The 20,708-nt window shown below is 58.2% G+C and overlaps 1 protein-coding gene across 1 annotated transcript in view; it reads right to left on the bottom strand.

Moving 5' to 3' along the window:
• The window catches only part of NTRK3 (neurotrophic receptor tyrosine kinase 3), a gene marked incomplete at its 5' end in the record, with an annotated part of 161,800 nt that extends 142,414 nt beyond the window's left edge, over positions 1–19,386 (bottom strand). Inside the window, 8 exons of the mRNA XM_023744054.1 lie at positions 3,385–3,487; positions 4,528–4,592; positions 5,914–5,937; positions 11,832–12,128; positions 12,512–12,653; positions 13,303–13,445; positions 14,074–14,231; positions 19,318–19,386. Coding sequence (XP_023599822.1) covers positions 3,385–3,487; positions 4,528–4,592; positions 5,914–5,937; positions 11,832–12,128; positions 12,512–12,653; positions 13,303–13,445; positions 14,074–14,231; positions 19,318–19,386 — 1,001 coding nt within the window. The remainder of the gene's footprint in view (positions 1–3,384; positions 3,488–4,527; positions 4,593–5,913; positions 5,938–11,831; positions 12,129–12,511; positions 12,654–13,302; positions 13,446–14,073; positions 14,232–19,317) is intronic.
• Between the last annotated feature and the right edge of the window lie 1,322 nt (positions 19,387–20,708).

The raw sequence follows: 20,708 nt of genomic DNA, 5'->3' as shown, positions 1-20,708 counted from the left end.
GAGAATAGAAACATCAATGATGAGAGAGAATCACTGATCAGCTGCTTCCTGCACGCGCCCCACTGGGGATCGAGGCCGCAACCCCGGCATGTGCCCTGACCAGGAGTTGAACCATGACTTCTTGGTTTCTGGGTCGATGCTCAACCACTGGGCCACACTGGCCTCGCACACCTGGGCGGCTTTAGAAACGACTGAGATTCTGACCTCACTGGTCAGGGGAGCGGCTGGACGCTGCGGACCACAGCTACGATGGGCCTGTGCATTGCTCACGGCTGTATGAATGGAGCCAAAGCCATCGTCACTGCTCCCCTCGCCACAGTCACTGAGTGATTACTACATGGCCAGGGATGGAGCTAATTGCTTTATATACATAATTTCATTTAATTCTCATAAAACCCTGCCTGGTAAGGATTATCCCTCTCATTTGTCAGCGAGGACACGGAGGCCAGGATAGTTAATGAGTCACAGGAGCGCCACTGCTCCCAGGCAGCCGATCCGGGATCCGACCCCCGGCCTGTCTGACCCTAACGGTGGCGGCACCAGGGGCGAGCTGGGGAGGAAGCCTCGGTGCCAGGGCAGGAAGGTGCATGTGGGTGAGGCTCTAAAGGCCAGTGAGAGGGCCGCCTCCCGCCCTGGCACCAAGGCAGGCCTGCGTGGGGGCGTGAAGACTGAGCTGAGAGGGACCTGGGAACTCATGAGGCTGGGGGGTGGGGACCCTTTGAGGCAGTCTGAGCAAAGGCACTGGGGTCTTGGGGAGCACTGAGCAGTGACGGGAGAAGCAGAAGGAAGAATGGACTTAGTGCAGGAAGTCAGGAATGCCAGGTTCTTTACCAGGTTCACTGCTGCTTGGCACTGCCCTTGACCCCTGACCCCACCGGGCAAAAGCAGCTCTCATCAATGGCGCCAGCCGTGCCCTCCCTCGCCAGGGCCCGGGGCCCCTTTCGATGGTCTGAGTAGCCTCCATCTACATCCTCACTATTTCCCTGGCACCGATCCCCTGCTCTGTGCTCCTGGCTGCGGACACATGATATTCCCCTCCAGCCCTGGACGTCCAGTACCCCCCTCCCAGGCCCTCCCCCGCCTCCCATGCAGCTGGAAGGAGCCCTGAGCCCACGTTCCAAGGTTAGGAGACGGGGCGGAATGACTCCTTCCCACGCCCCGTGCTTCCCTTTAACCGGGCAGCTAACCAGAGGGATAACGAGACACCCGCGCGGGCAGCAGCCCCTGAGATGTGTTGGCAGGCGCCAGCCCCTCCAAATCAAGACGCTGGCACGGCTCTCCCAGCCACTCAGAGGGCAGTTACCATCTGTTTATGGAAAAACTGGTAATAACCCCCAATCACAATCAAATCGGCAACCACTCTGCTGTAAGTGCCTATTAACTGGTGTGACTCCCGGGGGGCGCTCCTGGAGTGCCCATCGGGGGCCCGGCGCCCCTCCAACCACGGGGAGGACAGGGAGTGCTCGCCAATGGAGCACCGACGGTCTTTTACCGAAGCCCGGCCAGCAGCTCCTGTCACGCTTCCCTCCCCACCTTCCAGCATCCGCTGCCTTGCCATGCGGTCCCCCGCATTTCCCGGAAGAAATGCAGGACGTCCTCTGAGCCTGGGAAGCAAGTCTCCTCCATCAGCGCCCGTCCTCCTCCGGACCAGGTGTGTCCCAGCTTGAGAAACGGGGACTAATAGGGGGCATCTGTATTGTCTGTGCGGCGGCATTCAGAGGTGATTAGACAACTCAAGAGGCACCATGGTGCTCTACGCCGTCCGACATGGGGCCACGCTGGTCCAGACACTGGGACAATTTATAGGAAAAATCCGTTCTCCGTGCTGCCCAGGCTGTGGCAGGGTCTCAGCTGGTGGTGCTCCCCCTCGGGGGAGGCCCGATGTTTCCTCGGGTGGAGGAGGGAGACCTAGGAAGGTACCCCACGGAGGAAGCCTCGCGCACGCAATAGCGCCAGCCCCAAAGCCCGGAGCCCGCGGATCATGCTGAGACCGAGGGCTGGGAGCGCGCTCGGAGGCCGTCCATCTCCTAACCCTGTGAAATCCTGTTTGGCAGATAAAACATCTGCAATCAAGGTGCCCACGGGGTCTGGTCGTGTTGAAGTCAGGCGGCAGCAGGCCAGAACTTCTGTCCCTTCCTTATCATTTGCAGTACACGTTTCTCTGGTCCAAATATTTCATCTGATCGGGGAAACCTGGTTGGCGGGGGGGGGATTTTGGTTGAGTTCAGCAGGGCAGAAAGCGAGCGCAGAGGCCCCGACTTCTGGGAGGCCGGGCGGCACCCCGAGTTCCCTGCCTTCCTGTGTTTCTGTGGGTGTCTCTTGCTACATAGCAGTGTTCTGGGCTCTTAGAGGAGTCAGCAAAAACTATAAGAATAGTGAAGAGCTACGAACCAGTCACTTACAACCTCCACGCTCCGACAGCCGGGTATGAACACGCAAGCATTTGCATGTGAGTCTCGGGAACACTGTCCCCGTGAATCCCATGGTCACACCTGCTGTCAGTCCCGGAGCCCAAGGCCAGGACCCCCTTTCCCCCACAGACACCAGATCACGTGCAGATACATAGAGATGCATCTCTCTGGCTCCCATGATCTCCCCAGAAGACCCCAACCTGAACCCCAGCTGGTTCCCCCCGATGGCTCCTGGAACCTCCCATCAGCCACCCTGCCCATCTCCCATCTAACATCAGCCATAAAGCAAACCTGGCTCAGAGTGTAGCTTGAAAGTCAAGTTTCTGCAGTTCAAGGGCCCAGCCTCCTTTGAGCCATTGGGTCAGATCCACCCCTGGGGCCCAGGGACCCGGCAGATGCAACGCTAATTCACCATGTTAACCCCTCCGTGCCACTCCCCCACCCAAGCCTCGGCGTAGAGCCACATCCTCGCCCCGCCCTGCGGTGACAGGGTGGAGTGCGTGGGTCTCGGAAGCTGGCCAGCATCGAGGCAGTCAGGTGACCCGTGGCACCCGTCCTGGGACTCTGCGAGGAGCCACCCTCCATCTAACCCTGTTGGGACCTTCTCGCCACCACCCCACGCACGGGGCAGCAAGGAAAGAACCAAGTTACTCAAACAAGCAGTCCGTCTGCCCTCTGATAATGTAAAGAAACAAGTCCTCTCATTGGCTCTCAAATGCAACTTCCCTCCCAAATCACCCTCATGCACCAGCCCGGCTGTCCCAGCAAAACCAGAGGCTCCCAGCTGGTCCCCACAGATCCCAGCGCAGCGTTCAGTCCATCACTACCAACACAGTAAAGGTGCAGGCAGGAGGGGGACCACTTCAGGGCATCACAGAGGCCCTGCCTCCGAGAGCCAGGGAAGTGAAAACGGCATTGAAGAGAGCCCCGCCCCGCCCCCATGAGACCCTGGCCAATGCAAGGCCCACCTTACCCTTCATGCCAAATTTGGACCGTCGGCCGTACTTGTTGATCATGATAAAGAGAACCACCAGCAGCACGCAGGCAAAGGCGGCGAGCCCGACGGCGATGGACACCTGGGTGGGCAAAGCGTGGGACAGTTACTTTGTCGCAGGAGCCCGCAGGGAACTCTGCCACCCCAGGAGCCTTTAGACCAGGGGTGGGGGACGTCCGGCCCGAGGGCCGTATAAGGCCCCTGAGATCACATGGCCTGGCCCTGCCAAGGCATTCGGGGTGCGTTCATTAAATGTTCGACCAAACGCAGCAGGCTAGTTTTCAAGCTGATCATGTGTATGGCCCGGGAGTGATGCTGTAAATATCCAATGGCCCTTGGCAGGAAAAAGGCTCCCTCCCACCCCCCTTCAGAGGAAGTCAATGATGAGGCCCTAACAGCATCCAGTTAACAAAGGATCCACCCTGATTAGGGAAACCTCAGGGACTCAGGGTTCTGAGCCTCTGGCCTGGGGGCGGCCTGACAGATGCGCTCAGGGTTCTGAGCCTCTGGCCTGGGGGCGGCCTGACAGATGCGCTCAGGGTTCTGAGCCTCTGGCCTGGGGGAGGCCTGACAGATGCGCTCAGGGTTCTGAGCCTCTGGCCTGGGGGAGGCCTCACAGATGCGCTCAGAAGCCTCGTGAGGCCTCTGTCTCTGGTCTTGTGTTTTGGTTAGCAAGCAAATTCTGCATATTCATATTGAAGTTCTCTACAGATACTCTTACCCAGGGAATTCCGGGAGATCTGGACTCTTCCCCCTGAGAAATCTCAGGCTCTGGCAGTCAGGGGTGGGGCAGGGCTTGGGCACCCACCAGGGAGCTGGTGGGGAAACTTCGACTTCCTACGAGGCTGCCCAGCGAGCAGCCCCTTCGAATCAGGCCCAGCCAGGCTCCTAGCAGCGCGGGGGTTTCCAGGGCTGGGAGCAGCCCCTCAAAGACTTCCTCAAACAATGAATTACTCTCGTCAAACAAGGGAGGGCTCGCGCCTGAAAGGAGGTCACTTGTCAGGGCTCTTTCTGCCGTACGTACGTACGTCCTGGCTCTGAGCTGGGCGGTATCGGGAGCGTCCGCTGCTCGCTGCTCGGATGAAATGTGAAATGGCCCCTCCCAACCCAGAAGTCACTCACCCCAAAAGTGTCTTCCTCTGGCTTGTGGGTCACAGTGATAGGCGGTGTGGGGCTCACTTCATAGACTGCAAACCAAACGGAAAGGAGGAGGGTTAGCTTCCTGGCCGGGGTGCAGGGGCTCCATGCCATCCCCATGCCCGGAGTCCATGCTGGACAGCATGCCCTTGAGCCTGTTCTTACTGCTCGACCTCCCCAGAGACCAAGGCCCTGCCTGGCTGCCCGGCTGTGACAGCCCAGGGGCGGCTCCATGAGGAACGCGGGGCCTTCACCCCCCACCCCCATTCTCTGAGCAAAGAATAGCACCTGGGCCACGTGGACCATGAGCTGTTGCATAAAACAGCAACAACAAGAAGACAGTTTGGGGTCCCAGCCAGGGCCCGGATTCCCTGCGTTCTGGTGGTGACGGTGGCTGTCACCGACTGTTCTCTGCTGCAGGCTCTCCCATCCCCCCTCCCCCCAACCCCCGCCCCGTGGCTCCCCGACGCCCTTCATCTCCCCCTTTCACCCTCAGTGAGATCCAGGAGGCAGGAGCCCCACACACAACCCACGACCCATCCCCCTATTGCAGATTGCACAGCGCACTGGCCGCTCAGGCTAAGAGCCAGTGCAGCTGACCAGCAGGGCTGGTGGGAACCGGGTGTCAGTTTCTCCTCCACCTGGAACCACCTCCTGGGCAGGAGAGGCCCTGACAGAGTCCCCAGAAGGCTGCTCTGTGAGAGGGCAAGTCCTCGAGGACTGAGGGCAAGTAAAGCATCTCAGACTGTGCTCCCCTCGGTGCCAGGCAGCACGGGTGTCCTAGGCAGCCCTGTCCGCCGTCTCAGCCCCCTCCCGCGGGGAGCGAGGGAAAAGCCATGCTTCCCACAGCCCGTGAGCAGAGCACCAGATCCTCTGGGGACTGTCTCGTCCTGGCCCCAATCACTCGTACCCTGAGCCTCGTGGTCCCGTGTGAGGACACACCAGGCCACAGGAGACCCTGTCCATCACCACCCCACGCCAGGTGGGGCCCGGCCACGCTCTGGGCCCTGGAGCAGGTGGAAAACACTAACAGGTGGAGGGGCTCCAGGTTCAGGAGCAGCTGAGATGGACAAGGTCTCTCTACGGGGCAGGTGTTTCCCGCCCCACCCCTTCCATCCGGGCGGGGAGACCCACACCAGGGTCAGGCCGAGGACCCGCCCTGGGGACACTGAGGCACGAGCGGCTGCCCAGGAGGTGGGCTTGCAGCACATTTCCACTCTGCAGCCCCCTTTCTCCGTTCACTCCCACGACGTGCTGGGCGGCCAGCGGTCTGGGGGTTGGGTGGCCCAGGGAAGAGGACCATTTGGATTCCACAGTTACCCAAAGGCTCAGAACAAATCAGCTTCAAAGCAAAAGGTAGAGCGGACTTACTGGAGACAAAGTTATCCGTGCTCTCTGCAAAAGAGACAAAGAGGCCGTTAAGCAGCATCATAAACAGCCGAGCGGGGTGCACTGTGATCTTACAGCCACGACCTCCCCACTCACCGTGACCCCACTGACCCCAGCAGCTGGGAACGCAAGTCCTGGGCACGTGACCCCTGCCCCACGCTCCACTGCCTCCGTAGGAGGCTGGTCTTCCAAAGGCGGAAGAAACAAGACACAGAGTTCCCAGTTTCACGAGAAATGGCCCGGCCCGGCTGGGAACCAAACTATGAGACGGGAAGTTAAATCTGAGACCGTGTCCCTTCCTCCCTCCCGGGAGCTGGCGTGCTGGGGACCCTGGTACACGGGAGCCCAGAGAAAGGCTGCCGCGTGGGCTCCCCTGAAAATGCCAGCTGTGACCTCAAGACAGCATTCCTCAAGCGGAACGCGGAGGTCACCCGCGCAGGTCACTGTGACGTCCTTGGGAGCCCGGCAGGGTCCCAGCCCCCGATGGCACCGTGTGACGCGCTGTTCAGCTGCAGCTGGGGCTCGCCTGATGATAAAAGCTCCGTATCACTAGACGTCGGCTGTGAGCCAGGGGCTGTGCTAAACGCTCTCTGTCGCAGCCACTCCGTCCTGACAACCCTCCTAGGAGGCAGGCGGGATGGTCCCCATTTAACAGGGAAGGAAACTGCTGAGAGAAATGAACTAACTATGGAATCTCACTCATCTGAAAACGGGACTCAGATCCCAGCCTGGGCCCGAGCAGAGGGTCTCGGAATCCAGCCTGAAACAGTCACCCCGGGGGTGCTCACCATCGATTCCCCAGTGAAAGGAGTGAGGGCCCCTGGGAGAAGCACATCATTTCAGGAAAAGGACAAGGCGTGCCTGGCACCTTCTGTGGCACTGGAAAGTGAGAAGTGCTCGGGAATTCATGGGGCGTGGAGGAAGGACAGGGAGCCGCGTGGGGTGTGGAGGAAGGACAGGGAGCCGCGAGGGGCGTGGAGGAAGGACAGGGAGCCGCGAGGGGCGTGGAGAAAGGACAGGGAGCCGCGTGGGGTGTGGAGGAAGGACAGGGAGCCGCGTGGGGCGTGGAGGAAGGACAGGGAGCCGCATGGGGCGTGGAGGAAGGACAGGGAGCCTCGAGGGCAGTTCCCAGCGGTGAGCAGCAGAATGGTACCGACAGCCACAGGTTGTCACACGCTGAGTCACACCGCCCGGATTTATGTGTGGAAGTCCTGACCCCCAGTGCATTAGACTATGACGATCTGAGACAGAGTCTTTAAAGAGATGATTAAGTGAAAATGAGGTCATCAGGTGGGCACTAATCCAATACGACTGGCGTCCCTATAAAAAGAGGAGATTGGACACAGGCGCACAGAGGGAAGACCCAGGGAGGACACGGGGAGAAGGCGGCTGCCTGCAAGCCCAGGAGTGAGGCCTCAGGAAACCACCCTGCTGACACCTTGACCTCCGACATCCAGCCTCCAGAATCGTGAAGAAGTAAATTTCTGTTGTGTAAGTCCTCCCTTTCCCCCCTTCCCCCCTTCCTCCCCCCAACCCCCCACCCCCCGTCTCTGGTACCTTGTTAGGGCCGCCAGGGACACGAACGAATGGGTTATAAGCCATGGGGCAAAATAAATATCCATGAGTCCATACCAAGAGCAAATAAATAACTGAATCGACAAATGAGGAAGAAGAGAAAGCTCTTCCTTGCAGTAGAATTCCAGTTAGTAGATGCAGAGGGAAGGATGAGAATAGAAAAATCACCACTTGGCAAATCGCACAGTAGTCATTGTTTCGGGCAGGGATCATCAGTGAATGCTAAAATGAACGTGTGAAAGAGCGGTGAGAAACAAGGTATTTACAAACGTCCCACATACGGTCCTTACTACAGACAAAGGGAAAGGAATCACTTTGCCATGGAGAGACCTGGCCGACTCCACCCTGACCCAGTGATGAGGTCAGCGTCACCAGCGATAAGACGGACAGACGGACAGACGGACAGAGGGCGCAGCTTCACGTCTGTGGTGTGCTCGCCAAAAACAAAACAAAACCACCGTGTTCAGGCATGAGAACCCATCGGGCGAACCCGAATGGTGAGACGGGCAGAGAGAAAACGGCCCGCGAGCATTCTTCAAAAGTGCGCAGACGGTGGAAGACAGAGAAAGACTGAGACGCTGGCCCGGATTTAAGGAGGACACGGTGACGTGGCAACTGAGTGCAACGAGCAGCCCTGGGTTGGATCCTGGGGAGGAAGAGACGGCCGTGGGACCACTGACAACCAAAGAACATGCGTGCATCCATGCACAGCCCATGGACATAGACAGCAGTGAGCTGAAGGTCTGGGGCCGGGAGGGGGCAGGGCTAGAGGGGTCAATGGGGGAAAGGGGACTATGTAATACTTTCACCAATGAAGAATTTTTAAAAATATTTCACTGACGCCTGCAGATTCCATAGCAGAGCCGCGCCCTCGCCAACGCCCTGGTTGGGAGCGCTGTACTGTGGTTAGACAAGATGCTAACAGTTGGGGAAGTGAGGTGAAGGGTAGAAGGAAGTTCTTTGTACTATTTTGTATGTTTTCGGGGGAGGGGGAGTTCATCTCAAATTATTTCCATGAGAAAAGTTAAAGATCTTTTAAAAAAATTTTAAAAGAAACGGATTACTGGTCTTCCCCACAGAGTTTCGGATTCGGGTCTGGGCTGGCTGGGTCTGAGAATATGCACGTCTAACCGGGCCCCGGCTACGGCGGCTTCCTCCTTGAGGGGTGAGCACTCCTTCCTCCATCCATCCACCCACCCACCCCTCCATCCATCCTTCCCTGCACAGGGTCCCCCGTGCTCCGGCCTGGCTAACCCCTCGCTGTCACCAGGCGCTGGGTTAAGCTGCACCAGCAAACGCCCTCTAACTGTGCGGAAAGCGCTGCTCTCTGCGCAGGCTCCTTCTGAGGAAGCCCTGCGTGCCCTACGCGCATTGTTCACAGGTTGCTCGTCTGTTGTCGTTCTGTGGGGCCTGGGGGAGAGCTATAGAGCTGAGTCCCAATTCCTGAGGGTGCCCTGCATGCCACCACCCTCTTCTAAACCACAGGTGACCGAAGGCCTGATGTGGGGGGAGGACGGAGGAGAGGGGGGCAGCCTTGGCTCCAGAGCCTGAGAGGAGAGGTGCCAACACACTCAGAGCCCCCACTGCTTCGCATGGAGCCTCCCGGGGACCAGGCACGTCCTCCCGTCGTCACCGTGCACGCTCGGCTCCCTGCCTGGAGCCTGGGAGCGCTCATGTATCACCAAGCACATGCGCCTGGGACTGGGGAGACCTCCTGGCGCCCCTCCATGGGTCTCGGGCTCATAAACAATCAACAAAAGGGACCCCCACTGTCAGAGCTATTTCTCCCAAAACAGATTCCCTTTCAGATGCCTGGGGTGCTCTTTTTTAATGAATATATTTTTACTGATTTCAGAGAGGAAGGGAGAGGGAGAAAGAAACATCAATGATGAGAGAGAATCACTGATCAGGTGCCTCCCACATGCCCCTTATTAGGGATCGAGCCCGCAACCAGGGCATGTGCCTTGACTGGGAATAGGTCGTGACCTCCTGGTTCATAGGTCGATGCTCAACCACTGAGCAACACCAGCCGGGCTCAGAACCCTGCTCTTAATGTCTGTGCTGAGCTGCCTGGGAGCTGGGAGAGCGGGGGGTGGGGGGTGGGAAGGGGGTACACGTGATCATTATGTCCCCATATCCTCACGGCATCCACACACCGCCTTTGTACCCAAGGCTCAGCAGGGGTGAGCTCACTGCCTGGTTCCCTAGATAATTACTCTCCTGAACGCTTAGCCGCTCTGTCACTGGCACGACTGGCCCATCGTTCCCCTGTCACTGCCTCTCCATCATCCACCGCTTCCTCCAGGAGCATAAAACAAGCAAACCTTCACACAGGGTGGCCCTGGCGGGGAAAGGACTTCAGATGAGCTCCTCTGTGCCCCCTCCTCCCTCGCCTCCTGGGGACAGAGTCCACCAAACGCCCCGCAGCAGGTCACAAACCAGGGAGCGTCCGAGTCACCTAGAGGCTTGTTAAGACACAGACTGCGGGCCGCCCCAGGCTTCTGGTCCAGCAGCTCTGGCCTGGGGAGCGGGGATAAGGTCACCAGGGCACCTCAGCCCGTATGAAGGGGCTGCTGCGTCCCCTGGGGACAGAGGCCGTGTCTGTGGTGGGAGGATGCACAGAGCTGCTTCCCGCCCTCTAGGACAAAGGAAAAGCTGTGCCCACTACAGCTTCCTGCTGCCCGCGGCCCTCAGGACGCCGCTGGGGGGGCAGCCCGGCATGACTCACCGGGTCCTGAGCACCCTGCGCCCGCTCTCTCTCGGCCCCAGGCTTCTCTTTGGAAACTCCTCGCCCGTCAGGGAGTGGAGGCTCTCATCCTAACAGAATTCCCTCTCCAACCGTGAGACGAGCACAGGCAGGGAAAGGGCCACGGCAGCCCTGTGTGCCCGCAAGTTCCACACTCACGTGGAGGCCCTGGGAGCCCCATCCCCTCGCATCCAAAGGCCACCCCCACGGTGGGGGCCAGGACCGCTCTGCCTCCCAAAAGAGAGCCGGTGTGGCCATCTGCAAGGTTCCCGAGGCCTGGGACTGGGCCAAGTGGGGGTGACGCTGGAAACGGGGGACCAAACAGGGTCACTGGGGTCTCAGACATCAGCGAGTCTGATGAGCTGTGGCTCCGTCATGCCCCGGACGGCAGGGGCAAGAAGGCAGCTTCCCACGCAGCCTGGTTTCTCCCCAATCGCCCTCTGGGAGCGTCTAGTTCGAGGTGTGTCAGGTTGTGTTTTTTTGCACGAAGATAAACGAGGCCGCCTGGCGCTGCTCCCTGGTTCTCTGTGGCTGTTCAGTCACCTTCACACAAGCAGATGCCGCACGGAGCCAGCCTCTCCCTGCCTCTGTGTGTGTGTGCGTGTGTGTGCGCGCCCATGCGTGACGGAGAGAGAGGTGCCAGACTTTACACGTCCCTTTATCCCATTAGAACCCACGGTTTCTGGGGACCGGAGGCCCAGAGGTCACCCAGCATGTTCCCGGCACAAATCGCCACGGCCGTCAAAGACACACGGCTTCCTTAACAGAAACGCAGCGGCTGCCGAACCCAAAGGAAGAAGCCGCAACCACTTCCCCTGACCTCCTCCCACGTCAGGAAGGTAATTGGCATGTTCTCGCCCAGACAAAGACAGAATCGCCTCCCAAATATCCAAAGGTCTTTCTTTCATTACTTCAGTTACGACCCGGGTGCAGGTGACATTGGCGACATCCCAGGTGACAGCATCAGACACCCCCATCAGCTCAGCACAGAGCAGGAGAGAGGGGGCCACGCGCAGACCTGGAAGCCTGGACCCTAACCAGCAAGTAGAAGGAGGTTGGCTCACTCGCCCGTTACACGCGGAGCAGAGCGGAGAACCATCACTGTGTGCTTTATACACCGTAAGCCATTTAAAAGCTTCAAGATCATGACGGGAGCAGTGCAATCGTGCCCATTTCACAGATGGGGAAATCGAGGCTCCGAAAAGCAAACGACTGTGCCCAGAGTCTCCCGACAAAGAGACGGCTGGGTCAAGAGCCTCTGCCCTTCTTGTCCAACTCTCAAGACCCTGCTCTCTCCACCGGAACATGCCATGCCCTCCTGTGCCCACCTGGGTACTTCTCAGGGGTGGTGGTTTGAATAGCGACAGCTACTGGAAACCAGACACTTCATCTATTTTACACAAAATGCTGGGGGTGGCTGACTACACTCCTGTGTATGCTTGGTTACCATGGTAACAGTATCACTGTGGATGCTGCCTTTCCTCTCCAGCCACCATGCCCGTTCATCCTCTCCCCTCTTTTCCCCCTACCCCCTGGAACTCCGGGATGGACTCAGGGCGCCCCAGAGCGCAGGCCTCACCTGGGAAGGGCTCCTTGAGGAAGTGGCCGTTGATGGTCTGGTTGGCGGTGCCCAGCGGGTTCTTGGCGATGAGGGTGTAGTTGCCGTTGTTGTAGTGGGTGGGCTTGTTGAAGAGCAGGCAGCCCTCGGACACCTCGCCCTCCTGGTAGAACTCCACGCGGATGATCTTGGACTCGCGCAGGGGCTGCCCGTTGTGCAGCCAGTGCAGGGTTGGCGGCGGGTTGCCGCGCACCATGAACTCGATGCAGTGCTCCAGGCGCGGCTCGGGCTCCTCCAGGCTCACCACGCGCGGAGGGTCTGCCGGGGAGAGGCCAGCTGGTGCCAGGACACAGAGCTCCCAGGAGCTGGCACGGGAATCCCACTTCCGACCCCCACCCCGCTCGGAACAGACTGAGGGAATCCGAGGTGCCCCCCGGGCACCCCCCAACAGAGCGGAAGAGATGTCTGTCTCAACCCGAGCACCCTGATCAGCCAGGGCTGGAGGGCTCCCTCTCACGACCCTTTAGGCCGACGGGTCAAACCAGGAGTCGTGAAGGCACAGCTGAGTGGGAGGCACCGTCGTCCGAGAGGCAGGGACACCCCTTCCTGGGGTCACTAGCCCAGGACTGACTTGCCCCTCCTGGCTGACCAGCCTGCTGCCTGGCGTGCACACGGCCACCCCCTCCATGGCGTCCACTCACAGTGGACGGTGAGGGCGACGCTGGCGTTGCTCATGCCCACCACGTTCTCTGCGATGCACGTCAGGGAGAAGCCGTTGTCCTCGCTCGTCACGTTGACCAGCGTCAGGTTGATGGCGTGCACGTTGGTCCAGTTCAGGTTTGTCTAAAACGGCGGTAAAAAGACGGCAATCAGACCATTTCCACAAGGGCAGCTCCCCCACCTCACCCCAAACAGCTTCTGGAATCAAAAGGAAAAGCTAAGCCTGGCCAGTGTGGCTCAGTGGTTGAGCGATGACCTATGAACCAGGAGGTCACAGTTCGATTCCAGGTCAGGGCATTCAATGCCCGGATTGCGGGCTCCATCCCCAGTAGGGGGCGTGCAGGAGGCAGGCAATCCATGTCTCTCTCACATCAATGTTTCTGTCCCTCTCCCATCCTTTTTCTCTAAAAATCAATAAAAACGTATTTTTTTAAAAAAGGAAAAACTGAGTGGAAAGTAAAGGAGGCTCATCCGGCGAACGCGCACTGACCGAGGGCGGGGCTCTCTCCAGTCAAGGGCTCGCTCAGCCTCCCATGTACCCGCTGAGGTGCATGGCAGCACTGTACCCATTTTACAGGTGCGCAAACTAAGGTGCTTAGCAGTTTCATAGCACGTCTAAGAGCACGTCTCCGTGTCCCTCCTGGAGAGACGGGACCACGACTGTCCCTCTTCTTCCCTCACTTCCCGTCTCTGGCTTGGATTCTTGCGCCTCATTCAGACTAAGAGGTGGTGGGGCCCAGCCTCCTGGTGCAGCCCAGGCCCAGGTGCCTACCTGGTGGGTGTTGATGGACTGCAGCCCGGTGACCATCCAATCCACATCGGGCAGGGGCGAGCCAGAGCCATTGCACGTGATGACAGCGTTGTCGCCCTCCCGCACGGTCAGGTTCACGTGGCTCACACTGATCTCCGGGATGTCTGGAGGGCGGACAGGGTGGAGAGGACAGGCAGACACTGACGCCCAAAATGCGGCCCCCAACAGTGACGCCACATCACCCACCGGAGCTCTCAGAGGCCTGACACCCCCTCCCCCGCGGACACCACCCTCGGACTTGAAGCCGCTGTGGTGGGACTCCCCCACACGGCACGGACGGGGAGGCAGCTCCAGCCAGAAGTCAGGTGACAGCTCCACCTGGGGAGCTGGTCCCCCAAAATGAGCTCTGAGATCCTGGGGACCACCCCAGGCATCCTGAGGTCGCGGTCTGTGCTTGGGCCCAGGCACCCGCTTTTCTAGAAGCACCTGAGACGCTCCTGATACAGAAGGTCCGGGGCCACACTGCGAGGAGACACGTGCTCAGGTCTGGCTGGCAAGTGACTCCCAGGCAGGAGGTACTGGGGTCTGATGAGAAGGGGCGCACTGAACCCCTCTGCCAGCCTCTGTGTGGCGGCTCAGGAGAGGACAGGGATGCCCAGGAGGGGAGAGATGAGCCGGATCTGCGCCAGGGCCCAGTTCAAGGCGGGGAGGGCGGAGGGGAGGGGGTGCCCTCTCTGGAGTCTGAGGGCCGCCTCCCTCCCCGGGGCAGCGGGCGGCGGGCGGTGCACTCACCACACTGGCTGATGTTCATGCGGAACAGGGGCAGCTGGGAGCCCTCGGCGCTGATGCAGTAGAGGTGCTGGCTGTTCAGCTTGGCCTCCCCCTGCTCCTGCCACAGCTGCATCCAGCGGATGTCACAGCTGCAGTTGAAGAAGTTCTGCTCCAACCTCCTGTGGGCAAGGAGAGGGGAGGGGGCTCCTGAGCCAGGGCGGCTCCTTGCGGGGGAGGGGAGGTAGGTGAGCGGTCTGTGTCTAAGACAGGCCAGCACGGCCCACGAGCAGCACCTTCGTTTCCTTCCACTCTTCCCTCTAGGACCTGATCCAGCAGGAGGTTCGCACACGAGACCCGTCCTCGCCTGTGCCCCAGAGCCTCCTGGGAACTGTCTGCACTTTCCTCCCAGACAGCGAGGCACACGCAGCAGAAAGCATGTGGTGTCAGCAGTGGCCTCCCCTGAGCAATCCTGAGGGCAGAGCAGGGCAGGCCCAGGAGACCGGGCCCCAGCCAGGAGCTCAGCCGCTGCAGGGACAGACAGGGACCCTCCAGGGCGGCCCTCCCTCTCATCAATAATGCAGACGGCCCACACCCAGCCCTGCCCCCAGATGGCTCGGGACTAATGGCAGGGCCCTGGGGCTTCCACAGATTCGCTCGGCCCCCTGGGGCATGTGCGCCAGACACCCTGCTGGGGGCCTCGGCCAAGGCTGGGCATTAAGGAAGCCTGGATGCTCAGCAGTCGCCTCTGGTTTCCCCTCCCCCACAGCATGGCTGCCGGCCAGGGCCAGGACGTGGAAACTGAGGAAGGGACCAGGTCTGCTGTCACAGAGGAGCGCATGCCCACAGGGCCAAGGGCCTCCTGACAACACAGTCCGGTGGCAGGAAAAGCACCCAGAAGACCTGGGTGGAGCCAGCGTGCACTGACCAGTGCCCCCCGGCCCAGAGGACACGCCGAGTCCCATCCCCAGCGCCCGTGAAGGTAGCCTGCGTTAGAGACACGGTCTTCACGGGCGTAATCACGTCAAGGATCGTGGGATGAGGTCACTCTGGATGGAGGGTGGACCCTAAATCCAATGACGGGCATCTTTATAAGGGAAAGTGGGGAGAGAGACCAAAGACGAGGAGATGGGAAGGACGGACGACGGACAGCGTGAGAAGACGGACGCCGGTGCTCCAACCCAAGGACCCACCAGCCGGGAGGCTGGAAATGGCAGGAAAGATGAGCTCCCGTGAGCCTCTGGGGAGCGTGCCCTGCTGAGTCTTGATATTAGACTCTGGCCTCCAGAGCAGTGAGAGAAGCAGTTTCTGTTTATTTAACCCCCCAGCTTAGTGGTGAGATGGGACGGCAGCGCTGGGAAAGCAATACAGCCGGGACCTTAATTCTCAAGGCTCTGTTTTCCCGTCTGTAAAATGGGGGCAACAGTGTCTGCCTTCCTTCTTCACACAGTTATCGTGAGGGTTAGTGACGTGTGCTCACGTGCTTTGTGAATGACCAGGGGCTGTGAAGAGGCCGAGATGATGATGATGATGATTGCACTATTATGAACATGACGGCTCAGTGACTTCTCGGAGATCGTGGGGAGTGGTCACGGGCAGGACTGGGAAAGGATAGCGCCAGGATAGCTCAACCCCATTCCGGATACTGAGCTAACCCTTCACCAAGTCGATTAAATCTGCAAATTGTAGCAGGAGTAACGATCACTTTGCTTTAAGAAAATGAAGTATTCCAATCTATTTGAATCACGCCTGCCGTGTGTGCAGGGCATGAAGGGAATGGTCCCCGGGGTATTTCTGGAAGGTTCTGTGCCGTCAGTTTCTATCCTCCGTGCCTCTTGCCTAAATTACAGCATGGGACACAGAATCCAAGCTTCTCCCTTGCCAATTCATTATCTCTAAGATAATCTCGGATTCTTGCTCTGATTTCTGCCAGGCAGTTCCAGTCTTCCCTGTAAGAAAAAACACCATCTTGCCTTAACCAGAAACTTCTGAGAGCACTGAGCAACGCCAACTCGCATCTCCTCAAAGCCAGGCCCTGGAACAGTGCTGACAACTCTGAAGACGCTGCCAGTCCTCTCAGCGAGAGAGACACAACCTGGGCCAGGGGCAGGGCCAAGACCACAGCCTCCATCTCGTGCAAAAGTAACTGAGAAAGAGCCTGGCCAGCGTGGCTCAGTGGCTGAACATCACCCCATGAACCAGGAGGTCAAGGTTCCATTCCCGGTCAGGGTGCATGCCCGGTTTACGGGCTCCATCCCCAATAGAGGGCGTGCAGGAGGCAGCCGATCCAAGATTCTCTCATCATTGATGTTTCTATCTCTCTCTCCCTCTCCCTTCCTCTCTGAATTCAATAAAAAGATATTTTTAAAAAGCAAGAAATGGCTGAATGCCCTAGTTTGTCCTCGGTGCCTGCAGAAGGTCACTCGAGCCTCGGCCTCACCCTTCTGGCTGCCACAGCGCACAGAGCCATCTCCTCCGGCCTCTCCTCCGGGACGAAATTCTAACTTCCTGCAGAGCCGGCCCACCCCGCACCCTGCCCACGGGCCCACAGGCCCACGGGCAGACCCTGGCAGCCTGACGGCTCCTGGCAGATGGCGCCATGTGGACTAATCAGGACGTCGGACAAGAAAACACTGCCCCCTCTCCTGCAGGCCAGGAACTGAGATTGTTTGGATTTTAATCATAGCCACAGCCAAGAGCCAACACGCGGCCCCTCCGGCCAAAAGATAAATTTTCCACTCTGGCCACTCAATTCTTCCTCAAAAAATAGACCCCTGCCAGGGCGATGGCTCCTCAGAGGGGCTTCTTTCTCTTACAAGTGAATTCTTTTCCTATTTAACAGCGCGACAGAATGAAATGCTCCGTGGACCGGGGCTCACGCACTGACTCGCGCGGACGAATGTCTTCATTCCTCCATAAGTCACATGCAGCGCACGGTGAATCGATCCCGGGCAGAGATGAATGCAGAATCCCATGATCCTCTGGGAGGAGCCTGGCATTGGCTTTAAATATATATCCTCGAACAACTGTCTCTAAAACTCCACAGAACTGGTCGCCAGGACAGCACGCCACGGATTTCTCATCCATTGATTTTTCTGAACGTTTTCTCAATAGTGTAGGCAACTGCAGGCCCCAGGTGATCCCAGGAGAGAACATCTGTCCCTGGCCGCCCACAGGTGCTGGGCTCAGGCACTCCAGGGTAACTTGATGCAAGACTCCCCCAAAAAAGAGAGCCCCCAATTAGCTCACTTATGTCAGGGCCCCTGATCACTCCTAGGGCTACATATGGAAAAAGTGCCATCATTCATTCTTTGAAAATTATCGTAGAACAGATCCTTGGATTGGAAACAGACGGAAAACACTGGGAAAGGCGGGGGGAGGTAGAAGAGGATAAAGGGTGGACAGATGATGATGATGGAAGGAGACCTGACTTGGGGTGGTGAGCACACAATACACTGTACGGATGACGTGTTATAGAATTGTACCCCTGAAACCTATATAATTTTATTAGCCAATGTCACCCCAATAAATGCAATTTTTAAAGAAGTTGGGAGATAGCTGAGCACAATGGTCAAGAGCTTGAGTCCACAGGCTACCCACTGAGTTAATGGGTGACCTTACACAAGATACTTAACCTAAGTACCTCAGTGTTCCCAGTGTGAATGACAGTAATAATTCCTCCCTGTAGAATTTCTGTAAGGACTGAAGCAAGTACCGCCCAACACTCGATAGACTGGCTGGCCCAGTGCCTGCCCAGAGTGGGTCCTGAGAAACAGCGTTAGCAACGGCACCGCCTGTTGAGTTACCTCTGAGGGCTTTTCTACCTTCAAAGATGGGAACGCAGACAACACTCGCGTGTAACCACCTGACAGTCAGATGTCTGTGACCGTCTAGCGTTTCCGTGCTTTATACACAAATACGTATGCACTTACCTTGTTCCGAGCTCGGGTAGGAGTTCCTACTGGTGTGCCCCTGGCCACAGCCCCACGGGACTAAGGAACCCTGATCCCCTTGCCTACTGTGCCCACACAAGAGGAGCAGCCGGTGGGAGGGCAAAGTCCTGAGAAAGGAAAGCAACCCGCAGCAGGACTGCCCGAACTCTCCGACACGGGCAACGAGACAGTCCGTGCCCTGCCCGGCCCTGGCGGGGCCTTAAGCCTCGAGGGCACGATGCCCATGGGGGTGAGCAGGGTAGACACGGCCAAAGGGTGATGGGCTGCTGGGACGCTGGATGAAGTGTTCCCCTCCCCGACGCTGGGTCGGAAAAGGAACTCGGGCCGGACCAGCTGGAAGGACACGTGCTAAAGGCCACCGTGTGGCAGGCTCCCAGCCACTGTCGGTGGTGAAGGCAGGGAGGCAGTCTGCATGCAGGGACCTGGGCCCGAGTCATGAGCCACAGGGAGCACGAGCTGAGTCTCTGGAACCCTGACTCCCTAAGTTCATGCTCCCCAGCTCCTTCGCAATGAATTCCCTGGTTGATTCCCTCAACATCACTCGCTGTCCCTCGGGCAGAGATGCCCCGATGACTCACGCACCAACAGGAGCTGTTTGGTTCGGCAGCGCTCACGAATTTCCACTCATCCACCATGATGTGTTTGGCCGGGGAAGGGGCGCACTGATCCGCCTAGAAACGCAGCAAGGCTAAGCAGGCCACAGGCGGACCGATGCCCACGCTCAAGCCAGACAGTCCGGCAGAGAATGGGAGGTGGGAAAGACGAGCAAACGGAGGTCAGAGGCCCGGGTTCAGGGCCCGGCTCTGCCAGGCCCTCGCTGTGTGATCTGGCTGCGTCTCCTATGACTCTCTGGGCTCAGAACCCACACCTGAACGTGTAGCGGCCCACAGCATAAGGAAGCAGCACGCCGCCTGCCGCCCAGGATGCTTGTGGCGGTAAAGCTAAGGTCCAGGAAACGAACGCATGCCTGATCCACTGCAAGGTTCGACAGCATCCGTGTTATTTACCATAAACTGATCAATGCCCTTTCCTCCTACAAACATCCATGCCGTTAGCACTGATCACCCAGCGATGACAAAACTGGGTCCTGCTGAGAGCGAGATTCCTGTCTTAGGAACTGTGAGGTGCCGGAAAGAGCATCCGAAATCAAGCAACGGGCTGGAGGACTCTCACTGAACATGGTACACCCCACGTCACCAACCCCAGCAGCGCCTTCAGGAGACGCCCAGCCCCGGGTGGCTCCGCTGCTCGACACTCCCCACCCAACCTCCACCCCCACTCCGCCAGGCTGGGCGGTCTCCAACACCGGACTTACAATTCCCGAAGACTCAGCGTCTGGAAGAGCTGCCAAGAGAGTGTGGTGAGCCGGTTACTCGACAGGTTTCTGCAGGAGAGACAGAAAAAGGGGGAATTAATGGTGCTCTGGGGGCAGGCATGGCCATTGCATGGGAGCCCGGCTTGATCGTTCTCCTCCTTTGCCTCATCCTGCGATCCATCCGCCTGCCACTAGTCCAGGCCATAGGCCAGGTTTGGAGGGGATTCTGAAGCCTTTCAAAGGGCTAAGTTCCACAAGTAAACATTTTACTCTTTTTTAAAAAATATATATTATTGATTTCAGAGAGGAATCGAGTGGGAGAGAGAGATAGAAACATGAATGATGAGAGAGAATCATGGATCGGCTGCCTCCTGCACGCCTCCTACTGGGGATCGAGCCCGCAACCCGGGGATGTGCTCTTGACCGGGAATTGAACCCAGGACCCTTCAGTCTGCAGGCCGACGCTTTGAGTTTGAAGGTGAGTACACTCCATGAAACCATCACCATCCACAATGCCATACACTGAACTATCTATCACCTCTAATTAACAGTTTCCTTCCCTTTTTTTTTTTTTTTTTTGAGAGAGAGAGAGTGGAAGGGAGGGGGAGAGACAGAGAAAGAGAAGCATCAATGTGAGAGAGATACATCGATTGGTTGCCTTCCGTACCCTGACCAGGGGATGAAGCCTGTAACCAAAGCACATGCCCTTGACCGGAATCAAACCCGGGACCCTCCAGTCCACAGGCCGATGCTCTATCCACCGGCCAGGGGCCCCTCTCTTTTTGTGATGCGAACATTTAGCATGAGCTGTACCCTCCTAACAGATCCTGGCGCATATAATACAGCATGCTAACCGTGCAGGGCGCTGTGCTATAGGTCCCTAGGACTTCTCACAACGGGAACTCCGAACCTTTCAGCCTTTGTTCACACTTCTTTTCTCCCCCTAATGGCTACTTAATTGTCCTCATTAGGATGTACAGGGGGAAGGAGCAGCCATCCGTCTTCGAATAAAAAAAGCGACACCCACCGCTATTATCTGCCAGGCCCAACAAACGCCCTGGGATGTGATCGTGGCTGTAGAGGCAGCCATTCTGCGCTGCTGGAGCTGAAGCGGCCCCGGGAGCATTGCTCATCTGGCAGCGATGACGGGTCAGGACCCACTCAGGTGAACACCTGCACGCGCGTGGATGCGCACACACATGTGTGTGTTTGTGTCTATTAGACGCGCGGTAATAGATGCAAACAGAGACCGGCTTACACACACACACACACACACACACACACACACCCGTATGCGAGTACGCTCACAGGTGCGTCTATATTTAGAGGGCTTCTCCCACAAATATTTGTGTAGAGACAAATATAGGCTTCCCTGAGGAATGCGGGGGTGG

This window comes from Myotis lucifugus, unplaced genomic scaffold, assembly GCF_000147115.1.
Source record: "Myotis lucifugus unplaced genomic scaffold, Myoluc2.0 scaffold_425, whole genome shotgun sequence".
Lineage (NCBI taxonomy): Eukaryota > Metazoa > Chordata > Mammalia > Chiroptera > Vespertilionidae > Myotis > Myotis lucifugus.
The sequence above is the reverse complement of the archived record's forward strand: the minus strand, read 5'-3'. Positions and strand labels throughout refer to the sequence as shown.